Source organism: Centropristis striata, chromosome 9, assembly GCF_030273125.1.
Source record: "Centropristis striata isolate RG_2023a ecotype Rhode Island chromosome 9, C.striata_1.0, whole genome shotgun sequence".
Classification (NCBI taxonomy): domain Eukaryota; kingdom Metazoa; phylum Chordata; class Actinopteri; order Perciformes; family Serranidae; genus Centropristis; species Centropristis striata.
In genome coordinates, this window is record NC_081525.1 from 36,678,318 (window position 1) to 36,693,504 (window position 15,187).

Here is a 15,187-nt window from a genome sequence, read left to right on the forward strand (position 1 = left end):
AGTTCTACTGGAAACTGATCGGTTTTGATGTATTAGACAAAGAAACTGAACACACTGACATGATTAAGAAGGTCTACACAGCTCAGATATCAACTATAGACTACTGTCTGGACAACTATGAGAAGTACCTGGATGACGACATGGAAGCGATCAGGACATCCATCAGTCATGACGACCACAAAGCCGTCGCTGAGAAGGTGAAAAATCGTCTGGATGGGAAGTACTACTGGTACAGCTGGGTGGTGATGGTGTACCCCAAAGATCAAGATGCTTCTCATGAGTTATATAAAATGAAAAAGTATTCTTGGGATGCGATCACTGTGGCTGTGGACTACATTCAGAAAGCAGAGGAGACCCATAAAGCAGAAGTAATCTCTGAGGTGGGGGGATGCTACAAGCCAAAACCGTTTAGTTTGTCCTTTTGTAATGTGATCAATGAAAAAAAGCACTGCTCTGCAGAAGTCGATGGTGTTCCTGTTACAGAGTACTTTAAAGCGATACACGCCAGTTACAATCCATTTGCTGCAGTCCCAGAATCCATGGAGCATTTCAAGTGTGACGTGAAAAGCTTCGAGTACGACGTGTATTTCTATTACTCCAGAAAAATCTCTGTCTGCAGCGATCAAACCTGTGACAACGGAGGAGAGTGCAAGCAGCTGGTGGACTCCAACGAACATTTGTGTTTGTGTCCTGATGGTTACCGTAGGGACAGCTGTGTAGAGCCGGAGAAACCTAACATCGTCCCACTGATCGGCGATAACACTGTGCCTGACATCACCACCATCAACACCAGACTGAAGAAGATGGAGGAAAAATTGGAAGCGATATTCAACAAACTCTAAACGCTAAAATCTGTCATGAAATGAGTTTGTTTCCAGGTGAAAGCTGTTGCAGCTCAGTGTAACCCTGATGTTTATGACAGGAAACAGTCAAATGTTCAGATAATAAATGAATAATGACTAATAAAAGACATGCTCTTTGTTTTGTTCTGTTCATGAATAAAAGTCACCAATAAAAGTGAAAACTGATGACAGCTTCCATTGTTTAAATGAACGTGTTACTGTTTGTTTTAGACTTTAATATTCATCACTGTGACACTCTGTAGCAGGAACATCCACCACACTTGACTTATTATTATTATTATCTCTTGATATTATATCTGATGTAAAGTCCACGACAGCAGAAGTGTCACAGTACTATTGTCTCAGACCTGACTGAAAATCTACAATACATCCCCACTATTAATGGAGATAACCATTAACAAAACCTATGGAGATTTGGTTGGAAAATGTATATTTTATGTAAGAGTGGTGGACTATAAGACCTCATCCAACCCGAAATAAATCAGACATTTCCTAATGGTTATGAGCATACCTTCACCAAGTACTTTGATTAATTATAATGAGATACACAGGTGGATTATAAACATTGAACAACACTTACGTATACATGTTCTGTTTGTGAGTTGTAGCTTCCTTAGTGTGCTCTGCTTTACTGTAATGTTCACAATTGTTTTTATCGCTTCACTGTAGTTGAAGAGCAGCTCTCAAAGATCTGTAAGCAGTGTGCCACCTACAAGTGAAATCAAATTAGAGTTAAAGCAGTAGGAGTGGTAATTAGCAAGAGTTCTGCCAACGCATAACAGCGGGCCAATTAATCAGTTCATACTGCATTATCTTGATTTATTATAATTCATATAATTGATTGGTTTTTACTGTAATAATAATAATAGTTGATTATAGTTGAACACTGAAAATGTCTATAATTATCCCAGTGCCACACTTCAGACTCTACAGAAACAGACAGACTTTGTCCTGAAAAAGGTGGATTCAATTTGTTTTGTAATATGTTTTTTTCCATTTTCGCCTTTATTACACAGTACAGCCCAAATAAGATTTAATCTGAGAGATGCTACAAAAGCGCTTGTGCATAAAGATAGACAGGCAGACAGACAGACAGACAGATAGACAGACAGTTAGTTAGTTAGTTAGTTAGAAAGGTTTCCTGCACAGACTGGAGCTGCCAAATGGACATTTTTAGCTATATTAAGAACAAAAATGTAATTTTCAAATAGTACAAAAATGCAGTGACTGTCACTGTAATACATTCTCATTGCTGTGAACATTTTAGACAGATTTTGTTCAGATGATGCGTAAAACAGAGCTTAAAGTTGTGAGCACAAGGTAAATCCCACATTTCACATGAGAGCACAATACTGCCACTTCATAGTGAAAACTATCTTATTATGGTAGTTTCTGTACAATAACTCTGTAAACTCTGTAACTCTGTACTGACGTCTGTATTTAAACAAAGTTCTGCACATCTTCACAGCTTCTTCGTGTTTTCCTCACACGTGTTCTCAGATTAAAACATCATGACGAAGGTTCAGGTGACGGATTTGACCACAGTGTCTGGCAGAGGTAATCTACAGCGGCAGTCATTGAGGGCAGTGCCCGAGTTGCTGGTCTCCATCGAGCTGCGGAGCACGCTGCGCTGCCAGCGGTGCAAGCTGTCAAACTTCAGGCCGCAGCAGCTGTGGAACAACATGAAGATTTTCCTCAGAACAGCTTTCCTCAGCAGGATGTAGACCCAGGGGTCCAGGATCTGGTTCCATGTGGCCATACGTACCGCCACGAGGAGGCTGAGAGATGCAGGCTCGTCTTTTGTTCGGATGCTCAGTATGATGACATGGATCTGGGGGAAAAGTCATAGAATAATGGATATTAATGGAAAAATGGATATCTAATACACACACCCGGTCATATCATCATGTAACATGCCTCCTCGCATCTCTAGCACGCAAAACAAATTGTCATTCAAAAAATTACTTAAGACACACTTGATGCCGCCCACCAAATGAATAATTACTAATATGTTGCAATATTTTGTTTTCTTATTTTATTTCTTTTTCTCTGCTATATCTGTAGCCGGATGATTCTTCCTTTTAAATGTTCTCTAATGAAATGATAAATTATCAGTGTATACAGCTGATATTGACACTATAGACATCTGAATTAATGATTTTTACAGTATAACATTTGTCGGATAAATATGAATGTAGAATTTTTTTTAACAGTATTGCATGTATGTATTAATTGAGTTTGTTATTGTTTTTCTTGTATGTACTGTTTTTGTTTATGTTGTTTGTATGTCATGTTATATGTCTTTTTAGGGACCCCAGGAAGACTAGCAGTCGCCAAGGCGTCAGCTAATGGGGATTAACCATTCAATAAACAATAAACAATAAACAACATCATTCAGCCTTAAAAAGCATCTCTCATCACGCATCACAGATAATAAATAACTTGTCATGTTTCTGCCTCCTTTCAAAACCCTTTTCACTGTCTCTCACAGTCACTTTGTACTTACCAATATTCATAATCCATGACAGACACGGCAGCAAATAGAAGATGTGGTTTAAAGATCAGAAAAATAATGGTATGTGGAAATGTTTTCCCACATACATTTCCACTTGCCAATGCTTTCTTTTTCGTTTATTGCATAACTTTATATTCTCCCTTTATATTACAATGTGATGTTTTATTTGAACTTTATTTTTTACATATTTTAATTGTGCTTTGTAATAATATAATTTAAGTATTTTATATGCACTTCCATATAACTGTTCCTTTATCTGTTTTAGATTCAAGAGACTGTTCTTTTATTGTTATTTTTTCTGGTTTATATGAGATCATCTCTTATATTTGCATATTATTTGATTTATGTATGGTTCTTTCCTATTACTTAACATGTCTCCTGCTTAGGAGAGCTTTTGTCTTTTACAAATACATTTATGTATTTATATAGGTACATATTTTCTCTTTCAATGAACTTGCACCTCTAGCTGTGTTTATGGGCTCAGTGATGCTGATATATGTGCCCTCATGTTCCCTATTCTGGATGTCAGAGGGGACTAACATGGATTTTTGAGTTTTAATTAGTATTTTGAAAATCTTTTGAATCTTCTGAAACAAGTGCTACAGCTTGAAAAGTGCTCTAAACTAAAATTAAATTAAAAATTGTGCAAAAACTAAATTAATCACGTATTCCAAGTCATTTTCATGGCTTCAGGCAAACGTGCAACTTTTAACTCTTCATATAGAAGAGTTAAAGGTCTATTAACGAGGATAAATCCTTACCAGTAAGGGGCCCCAGCACACGCAGGACACCAACATGATGGCCAGCAGCTGGCAGATCATCTCTATGTGGTAGGACGTTTTTCTGCAGAAATGCTTGCGGCGCAGCCTGGCCTGCAGCAGAACGCAGCTTGTCAGTGCATTGCACACAATGGATAGCAGCAGGGCCAGCAGCCCCAGCATGGAGAACAGCAGAGGCAGGAGCACGTCCAGCCAGTCTTTGGGTTCCTCCATGTGGAAGAAGCACCAGCTCCTGGAGCTCTGAACCCTGTAGGGCCTCCACAGCAGCACAGGCAGCACAGCCACCAGGGCAGCAAGCAGCCACATGAGTCCCAGCAGCCTTTTCATGTGGCGGGAAGCTAACGCTGTGGAGTGGAAGATAGGCCTGGTGACTCCAATGCAGCGCTCCACCGCCATGGCACTCCCCAGGAACAAGGGGCTCAGACCGAAGAACACCATGCACGCCCCGAAGACACTGCACACGATGCGGTGAGGATCAAACGCCTCCCATTTTTTGTGGAAGCTGTAGACGGAAAGTACCAGGGAACCCATGATGAGGTGACCCAGCAGGTCTGTGACCACCAGGCTGCTGGCAAACAGCAGGAAGGACGCCTTGGACTTGATCCGGATGTTTTTGTAGGATTTGATGAGGATGAAGAGCGCAAGGCTGTTGGAGAAGATTCCCACAGTCATGGAGATGGCGGAAGCAGTTATAGAAAGCTCCTTCTGGCTGCATGTGTGGTTACTTGGTCTGACCTCTGAACTGCAGCCTGTCTCTGAGCTCCCATTGGCCGACATGGTGGGAATGAAATCTGAAAGAGAGGGAAAATGATAGAGGAAATGCATGTTTGTAATTAATGGGTTCTTTTATTGTTACGGTTTTAATGATGTAACCAAACTGGCTTTTTATTTTTACTTTTTATCTCAATTTTTATTGGAGCTTCATACAGTAGGGCATGTTGCCTAGAATCCTTCCTTTTATTAATTCTCTACATCAATGTATCCCTATAAGAGTTTAATTTTGAATAAAATATTAATTTCTTCCAAAGCATTTGGAATATAACTTCAGAGGGTAAAAAATGACTCTCTATGACAGTTTCTCTGGTGCATTTCTCAGATCAGAGCGGAAATTCCCAAAACTACCTGTTCAACCTGCACAACGTTGTGTCACTTGTGCACATCATAGAAGAAATGTATCATTCTTTTGAACAATTTGCATTCTCATGAACCTCAGAACAATGAGAAAATTACCAGGGTCAACAGCCGAGGAGAAGAGGCTGCATTGCAAAAAGTGTAAGTTGAAAATGTGGCCTGACAGACCGGAACATCAGGAGGTAACACATACTGCATTGTAATTCCCTGCACAGGTCTGCCTATGTGGTGTTTCAATATTTACATTGTTTATTCTTCTTATTCATTGTCTTTTTTTCTTTTCTGTATCACAATAACATGATCTGTCAACAAATTACACAACAACCAGTGAAGGTGTAAATGTGAATCCTGATATTGAAAATGATATATTTCGTAAAGAAGAAGTGCATTTTTGCACATTTTCAATCATCCAACCCTTAGCCATACTTTATCAGAAGAAAAACGTGCTGAGTCCAGTTATATTACAAACATGACTCAGCATTTTGACTACAATGTCTGTAAACAATGACAAGGTCTTTTGATGGCACTGACATGTCCATTGACAGAAATATTTACTTTTGAGAATTTCTCAAAAGTAAATATTTAGTTCATTTCTCAATGAGAAATGAACTAAATATTTTGAGCAGGATTTTGCAGGTAATCTGCACTTACTGTTGGCATTAAAATAGGAGAGATTGACAAAATCAACTGAGAAAACTGTCATTTTAGTTTAATGAGAGATCGCTTTAACCAAATAACCCATAGTTGTACTGACTCGGAACAGATGCTCAGCTCTACAAAAAATAAAAGATATAAGTCTTAAGGCCTGCAGCATATTACTACACAGCTCTCATGCAGCTCTGGGTGTGACTAAAATCCAATAAAATGACCAGATTCTTATTAGCCAATAACTTTTGAGTTCCTTACCTCAGGTTTGATCTTCTTTTGCACAACTCGCCATATGTCCAGTCACTCTCTGTGTCTTTTATAGTCAATAAAACAAAGCGACGCAGTAAATGCCATTGAACGTCCAGAAACTGCTCTCCTCAGTATCCCCCGACGACGATCAGCGCAACTTGCTCCTTCTGCGCTCCTCTGGTGCCAAATCAGTCAGTCAGTGGAGTCCGCGAGCTGTCACTCCAAACTGAAATCCAGCTCTGAGGCTGCTGCACACATCTGTCGCCTCCTGCAAAAAAAACCCCAAACAAACAACAACAACAACAACAAACAAACATCCAAAGTGTCCTCTTTTGTTCTGTCGATACTGGGCAGGTACGAAAACGGAAATAGCCGCCAAAATACGCACGGACTCTTGTAATTACGCATGATGCTCTACTTGTGATATTAATTATTACGCTATTCTCTTGAGGGCTACACATTATGCATTTTTTCTGCTAGATTCTTGTTTTTGGAGAAAATAATCCCCTCTCTGCTATAAGATTAAGATTAATTACTTTATTAATGCCACAATGGGGAAATTCAACCTCATTTAACATTTTAACAAGCATTTAACCCATCCTTTTTCTTTCTTTCTTTCTTTCTTTCTTTTTTTTTTTTTACACATAAGTGAACACACCATGTAAGGAGCAGTGGACAGCACATTACTGCGCCCGGGATCATCCTGCTGCTTGTGTCTGCAGCAGAAACAGTTCGTCAATAACTTCCCATCAGGCTGTGACTGCATGAACTCACCTGCTGCTGACTGATGTCTTCTGCTGTGCTTTATAAAATCTACTGGAGAGACACACGGATACTCCAAAATCAGATTTCCCAAAAATGATATAAAACAAGAAAGGTCCAAAATGTACTGAGTTGTATTACTTTGCTTAGATTAATGTGTTTTATCACCTCCTTAATATTGGATTTTGCACCAATTTTATTTTTAAAGCATAAAAGCAGTGGGGGAGAATATAATATACTCTCATTTTTTTTTAGCAGCTTCAACATTTATTATTGAGTGAGTAAACATTGTCAGATCAAATAAATAGGTTTTCAACTACGGAGGGTCTAACAATGCAATGATAAAGAAACCATGTGAGCCAGACTTCACCACTGACAGAACAAAAGGTCCTTTCGTGGTTCCTTTTATTCAACCTGTTAGTCACACTTTCTGCATACTACAGCCAGCCATTGTGCTTATAACTCAAAGAATGTGGACAGCCATGCTTCAATTTAGGAACAGGTGTTGTGTTTTCCAGTCCATATGTTGATTTATTCGGTAACACTTTACAATAACCATCATTTATAAATGGTAAACAGATAGTTTATTAAAGTTTAATCATCATTTATAAACCATATATAGGCCATTTGGAATGGTAATATATGGTAATATATACTATATATCCTTTATAAATGCCAACTAGATGGTATATGAATGTAAGTTGATAGTTACTTTACCATTAACAAACAATTACATTATAATTATTAGTTTATTAATAGTTTTGCACTCATTATAACATTTTTAACACCAATGTTAAGTATGTAAATTATTTCAAAATGATTCATATACCTTTAAGGTTTTTTTGGAAAACATTTTAAGATTTAATATGTATAGCACTTTGTAAATGGTTAATAATTGGTTTATAAACCATCTATAACATCACTTTGATGGTTATTGTAAAGTGTTACCTTTTATTCTCTTTTTTTTCAAATGTGTTGTTGTCCAGCGGGTTCATGCAGTCCCTTGTCACTGATGATGTCTGTTTTCCTTTTTTCTGATTTCTAAATGATGAAGATGAACTCTCAATGGAAAGTGTGGTGTAAAAGTGTTACTATGAACCCTCTTATACTGAATATTCTCTTTATAGCCATACAATAAGGATAATATAGCCAAACAAATGTCATTTGAATTAGACTCTACAATGAACAGTACATGCAGTATTACCTCTTACTGTTTTACTTCATGTCATTTTAAACCATTAAGGCTTTTACACGAGCAGCAATCTGTTTATCCAGGGAGATCTCACAGCAGACATGGACTCAAACTGACTGTGAGCGGTTTCAAAAATACATAAAACTCTCATTAAAGGAAAGCAAAGTGATCCTAAATGGAGAAAGGGTTAGGGGCCAAACAACAGACTCTCGAAACTGGAGAGCAGTACAGAGAGTTCTTCACTGAATATGACCCAGCAAGGAGCAAGTTATCGACTTTCCTGAGAGCTTCAATTTAAGACGTATTAGAGAGGAGAACACTTAATTCTACAGGCTACTGAATGGATTTTTGCATAAAATATTACCCTTGAAGAGATCGGACACTTAATGGACATACAATCTCTTAGAGCCAATAATAATCAGTCATTACACAACAGAGGAAATCTGGAATGTTTCTTTGTATTATTCTTAGTTTTGTTGTCGTAAAATGTTTTCGGACTCTTCGTTCACCGAGGAGCCATGTGAGAAACAAAGCTTTCTTCAAGAATTCAAGGTAACATGCAATGAGTAATGCATATACAAATTATCATTTTAATGGTGAAGTATTCCTTTAATATACAGCTTTATTTCACACGCTCGGAAGTACACAGCACCTGTAAACAGACTTTAAGGCTACATAATCTACAGCCTGACAGATATATCAGTTGACCAACATTATCTCTGTTATCATTTATATAATTGGCTGACAATGTAATACATTGTTTATATGATGTATAATAATGTGTAACAATGCAAAATGTTTGTTTGTTTGATTGATTGATTGATTGATTGATTGATTGATTGATTGATTGATTGATTGATTGATTGATTGATTGATTGATTGATTGATTGATTGATTGATTGATTGATTGATTTTATTTGACCATTCTTGATATAAAAAATATGAAACAGCAACCTGTGTCATACGTAATATAAATAGATAAAAAATAGTCAGGGATGACACAATAAAGCCCTAAGGCTTGTTTCCATTGTGGTCCCTATAAGGCAGGAGCAAGTAGAAGCATATCTTACATAAATCAAACAAGTATCATTCTTACATACATACATACATACATGCATGCATCAATCATTCATAAGCCACATATAAACATAAATTACAGATTACGACAGATACAGATTGCCAACATTCTAAGATTGGTGTTTAAACCATTTTTTCAAGTTTTGTTTAAAACTGCGTATGCTTCTGATTGATTTAAGTGGGCCAGGTAACCTGTTCCAAAGAATAGTTCCAGCATAAAGAAAGGACTTTTTACCCATGTTTGTCTTAACTCTAAGTGGTACAAAATCTGTTAAGCTTCCCCTAGTGGAATAGCGGTGAAATAAAGTTTAATGTTTGAGAGAGTAGCTATGGGTACCTTTGCAGAGTAATGGCTTACAGGACGTTTTTGGCAATTGGTCTCATAGATCCCATATTGAGCAGGGTCCAACATAAACCATAAAAATACTCATTGTCACAAAGTTTTTCTTTATTTTTCTTGTTTATTTATAAGATTTTTTCACAGAACAGCAACAATTGTGCAGATTGCTGGAAAGTCCACAACTCGCACGTCTTTGTAAGCCTCGGTGTCCCTTCACAGCGCCGGGCCTGTGACACCCACAGAGAGCCCAACTTTAATATTCATCATCTCTGCTGTATTTTTTTCTGGCTCGCCGTGGAGCTGATCATCTCCAGTGGGAACATATTTTGTTTTTTTTGTAATTGACTGCTCACATTGCCCATTCCAAAAACTCTACTTGTGTAGATTCTCTCCTCTGACAAAACAAACCCATCTGTTTGCAGTAGTCGTACACAGACACACACTTCAGCTCTTGGTTATAGCACTTGATGGCTATGGGGAAGACTTACTATGCAGACAGGATCTGCCTGAGAGATGTTTTGTCTGAGTGGAGAGGAAGTTTGAGCTTTCATATTATGATTGTGTGATTACTTGCGTCCTCCTACACACATGCATTTCAGTTTATTTCCTTAAGTTCCCAAGCGAGTGCAGTGTCAGACCCTCTCAGCTTATCACGCCCATAGACTGTGTTGTCAGCATATTGATTGATAACATCTCGATGATGTCATTCTGCTGGAACCGCTTAACAAAACACTTTTGACTATCTGCTGCAGGGCCAGGCAACCGAGCCAGATGCTATCAACATCACTTCATACAGACCTTTGTAAACCAAATTTGGACATATTATCATATTCTAGGAATTATTATCAGTAGGAAGCTGATGCTGATCCATGAAATTAGATTCCTGAAGTCATTTTGCACACAGAAAGTGTATTATTCATGTTTTTGCAATAGTTTCTGTCTGTTCCATCTGTGCTGCTGTGTATTAGTGTAATTTGACTGCATCTCCAACCATAATTGTCCTGTATTATTCATATCAGACTATAAAATTGAGTGGCATTTCCTTCAAATAAGAGTTAAATTGCAGTTAAGCTTCATGTGACATTGGAGTCATTTTCTTAACGTCCCAATTATTTCAGCACCCTGAAGGACTTTAATGCTTCATCATGCCTGAAGTCTTAAAGGAAATCTGATTCATTTCCCTCCTCAAAACTTTATTTCCTCTCTTACAAGTTGTCCCCGTCACTCTCCGCTGCTTTCTTTCAGCAATTACAGCTAAGTGGAAAAGAAGAGAGAGGAAAGTCAGGATGAGGGCCGATCTACAGACTGCAAATAAGAATATGTGACTGTAAATAGTGTTTCATTAGAAATATTTAAGAATTTAATGTGTGATGTTGCTCATTTTTGCTGCCAAACTTACCAACCACCTCTACTGTTTCTGTTATATTAAATACTTTTACTACACATTGTTCAGTGCCAATATACAAACCAGGACTGTGCAGAGAGATTTAGAGCAACAATATTTATTATTTTTTAAATCTTGTTTTAATAGTGAGACTACTTGTAGTGCTTGTTAGTGTTTATAATTATTATTATTATTGCAAAAAACTTTAATCACTGTCAATTTAAGTCGGATCAGCATCACTGATTAATGTGAAACATGGCATGATGTCATAAGTTAACGGCTCAGCAAGTTAATATTTTTGATGATAAAGCATACATTACTTTACCTCTATTCAAAAGCAAAGTTATTCTTATAATATTATAATATAATGGATCATCCAAAAAAGTGAGTGATTCTACTACTGATGGAAATTATATCTCAAACTTTAATATCTCAGATATAGTAGATTGCTTTCTCTTCAGTCAAATATATATTAAACAAATTACATGAAAATAAAGTTTGACAACATAGTGGAAAACACCTGAACACATAAACTAGTAAACAATATGATGGTTCAAATGATGCACGTATCATAGACACAGTACTGTTTATCTTTTTAACATACTAAAATATACACAGTGCTACAAAGCTCAGAAGTTCAGATCAGTACTGAATACTGAAGAGATTTAACACAAAAAGCAGATTTAAAAGTAACTTCAACAAGAAAAGGTTTCGATGTATGCATCAAATGCATGGTCTTATTGCAGCTAATGAACACAACTTCACTAAACAACAGCACAGACTCATTCAGCTCACACAGATCAACAGCTGACTGAACAACACGACCTGATCCAGAGTTCTGCAGATTCTGTCCCTGCTCACTGTAACATCAGCAGCAACACAGCAGCTTTAACCGAGCACAGCACATAACAGCATCAACCACTGCACAACACAGGTTAACACAGGTGAGCATCACTGTGAGCAGAAGAAGCAGCAGTCAGGACCGAAGTTATGTCGCCTAATGACGCTACGTAACGATGAGACTGTCAATTAAATAATATATAATACTGTAATAAATCACACAAACTCACAATGTAAAAATAAAGCTAACTGAAGGCTGCCAGGTCATTTTATTTAGAGCTAGATTATTAATACTTGTTAAATGTACTTTTTGAAAGGGGCCAGGCTTTCACGAATAAAATAAAATTAAATAAAATGTTATAAGAGCACTTTTGGCCTCAAGGGACAAAGAGCAGGTAGAAATAAAATGAATGAATGATTAGTCACACAAGGGTTTCTTGCTGTGACCACTCAACAGCCAACACCTCATATGCACATTACAACAAAAAGTGCAAAAAACTATCCAATTATACACCAGGTGGACTAACCCTCTTAAGGCTTCTAAACCAAACTTCTTTTTATATGTATCACATAATAGGCAATATGGCAATAGCATAAAGTTGTGATTGAGGACATGTGTGGCATCTTTGATCATCTTATATTGTACCTTTTTGAGGATTGGTTCAGTATTAAGCTGTGTTTTGCAAATAATGTCAACATTTAAAAAAAAAAAAAAGGTATTCTAAATGCCAATACTCATCCTTACATTCCAAAGGGATAAAATTAGTCAGGCAGAAGAAATGTTGCACAGTTTCTTTTGTATTTTTTACTAAATTTAAGTCATCAAACACAAGTATTTGTAGGTTTGGGTGACTTTAACACCTGAGAGAAAACTGAGAGAAACATTTTACTGAGCACAATTTTGTTTTTCATTTCATTTTGAATACTAATATCTTTGTTTAAAGTGCGTAATTGAGTTGTCACCATGTCTGCTCTCATTGTAGAAACAGAATATCTTGACATCCCAATGTGGGAAATAAACCTGTTTTCCGAGCTTTCTCGGCTGCCCAAATGGTCAGTAATTACCCGACAAGGTGACTTCTTCTCCCGGGTGACATTACACCTTCAAGTGTGGTGTCATACAGTGTCTGCTGTAATGACAGGAAGCCGAGTTCTTGTTCACAATGCAAGGCAAGCGCAGGCATGGGAGTGCAATCACATTCTTTTGTTGGCTGCATCAAATGAAGCTCATGTAATAGACTGCCTGCCTCAGTGGGGTTCAGATGGAGCCGGCAGTAGATTGAGCGAAATGGGAAAATAACCCATAATGCAGGTTTTTTGCCAGCGACGCTGTCGCTTCCTCCTTCATGTCTCTATCTCATCACAAAGACACCCTGGTGACAAGATTCACAGGTAACAAACGTCCTCTTCCTCTGCTCTTGCTCATCTTGTACTTCCTTCTGTCATTACTTCCCTCTGTCTGTCACCCTGACCAAATAATTTCCCTCATTTTGGAAATTGTTAATGGAGCAGAGTTGGTGCCATATGCAAGGGGGTTGCAAAATGTGTCAAGCTGTTTAGCTTAGACAGTCAGTCCAGAGAAAAGAGAATCTTCTGCAGGTTGAACAGGGAACAGGCTGGGTTCACTCACATCTCACATTTCCCTTGTGCTCAAACACAACACACATTTGATTGTAAAAGGTCACGACACTTGGTTGCAGCTGAATTAGCTGACAGTTACAACTGAGGATAAGAGAACAGCTGTCCTGACGTCCAAACTCACATATTGTCAAAACAGACAACAATGAGACAAGAGAGAGCAGGATTTATAATTGTATGTTTAATTAATTTCTAGTCCCAGAGAAATGGAACCTGTAAGATCTGACCTTTATGGAGACATAACACTCAGATAGACTGCAGCAGGGCTGCAAAGCCCAGATTAGTGGTGACAGCAATTATATTGTGATTGAAGCTGAAGGTGATTTGTGGTTAGAGGTTCAACAGAAGAATCCATGAACATCTCATAACTCATGTTATTGCGCTGTTTTATATAGTCAGTAACTAACTTGCTTATCAGTGGTGGGTAGAGTAGAAATTACAGTAAAACACTGTCAAATTGCATCAGAAATAGGGTGTAAAATTAAAAATGAAGTATCACTGTAGTAGACACTTTTAATAAGTCCTTAGGGCAGTCCTTGGCCTAGATGTTAGGAATAGGGCTTGTAACTGGAGAGTCGCTGGTTCGAATCCCGGTAATGACAGGTCTAGGACTGAAGTGCCCTTGAGCAAGGCACCTAACCCCCCTGCACAGCTCCCCGGGCGCAGTAATGTGCTGCCCACTGCTCCTTGCATGGTGTGTTCACTTGTGTGTAAAAAAAAAAAAAAGGATGGGTTAAATGCAGAGGTTGAATTTCCCCATTGTGGGATTAATAAAGTATTCTTAATAAACCGTAACTTTTAAACTGTAGAAGTTTTTTTCATGTAAAATTAATGGAGAAATACCATAATGTCACAAGGACACAATAACCCTAAAATAAAGGGAGTATTCAGTCAGAATTACAGTTTTTGATAATATTTACATTTAAATTTATAGTAGAAAACCCACTCACTGTTTTTTTTTTTTTTACTGTGAAGTTCTGGCAACCGCAACAACCTCCTGATTCACACAACTATGCTACTAGATTGGATGTAAGTAAGCAATATATTTGCCTCTTCACCTCACAAGCAACATTGGGAGCATGTTGAAGATTGAGCTTCAACTCAGCTACATAACACTTGGCCTCCATATGTTATTGTGTACTTTGTTTAATTTTCCTTTGTTTACCTTTAAACCCTTTATCAGGCAAATAACTATATTTGGTAACTTCAGATAATATTTCGAGAAAAAATTTACTAGATTAAAGTGGCAAATCTACAAGAAAAAAAGTTGCAGATTTAAGAGAAAAAAGTGGGGGAAAAACAACTTTTTTCTCCCGGATTCACCACTTAAAATCTCATAAATCTGCGCATTTTTTTCTTGTAGATTTGCCACTTTAATCTCGTAACCTTTTTTTTCCCAAAATAATATTTTCGTATGTTTTTTTACACATTCTGTCAGTATGTAATATCCTCCAATATTCTCTAGGGTTGAAATTTGGAATTTGCAAGTATTTCAATGAGTGTCCTATTAAGGGTTCATAGAGCTTGAACTGTGTCTGCACACTTGACCTAACAACCATATCACACTGTGCAGAATGACTCAGATTTCTGCGAGGAGCTTGAACATTAAGCCGACCGGACTGTTGGGCCCTGCGCTCTCAGAGAAAAACTAACATGCTGATCCATCAGGAGACAAACAGCTGTACTAGTGAGGAGCATAATGTTTCTCTGGACTGAAGAGAGTCGAGACACAACATATGGATGAACACTAAAACACGTTCTGACAGTTT

At 37.7% G+C, this 15,187-nt stretch overlaps 2 protein-coding genes across 2 annotated transcripts in view; one reads left to right on the forward strand and one right to left on the reverse strand.

Moving 5' to 3' along the window:
* LOC131977248 (uncharacterized) overlaps positions 1-1,024 on the forward strand; it is a 4,373-nt gene extending 3,349 nt beyond the window's left edge. The window contains exon 2 of the mRNA XM_059340459.1: positions 1-1,024. This exon is cut by the window's left edge and continues 774 nt beyond it. Within this exon, the coding sequence (XP_059196442.1) occupies positions 1-842 (842 nt within the window). The 3' untranslated portion in view covers positions 843-1,024.
* Positions 1,025-1,818: 794 nt separating this feature from the next.
* ptgfr (prostaglandin F receptor (FP)) lies at positions 1,819-4,934 on the reverse strand. The gene is made up of 2 exons (XM_059340460.1): positions 4,140-4,934; positions 1,819-2,694 (listed from the first exon to the last, which is right to left on the reverse strand). Exons 1-2 carry the CDS (start codon positions 4,932-4,934, stop codon positions 2,386-2,388), a joined length of 1,104 nt encoding a protein of 367 aa, XP_059196443.1. The 3' UTR covers positions 1,819-2,385.
* Between the last annotated feature and the right edge of the window lie 10,253 nt (positions 4,935-15,187).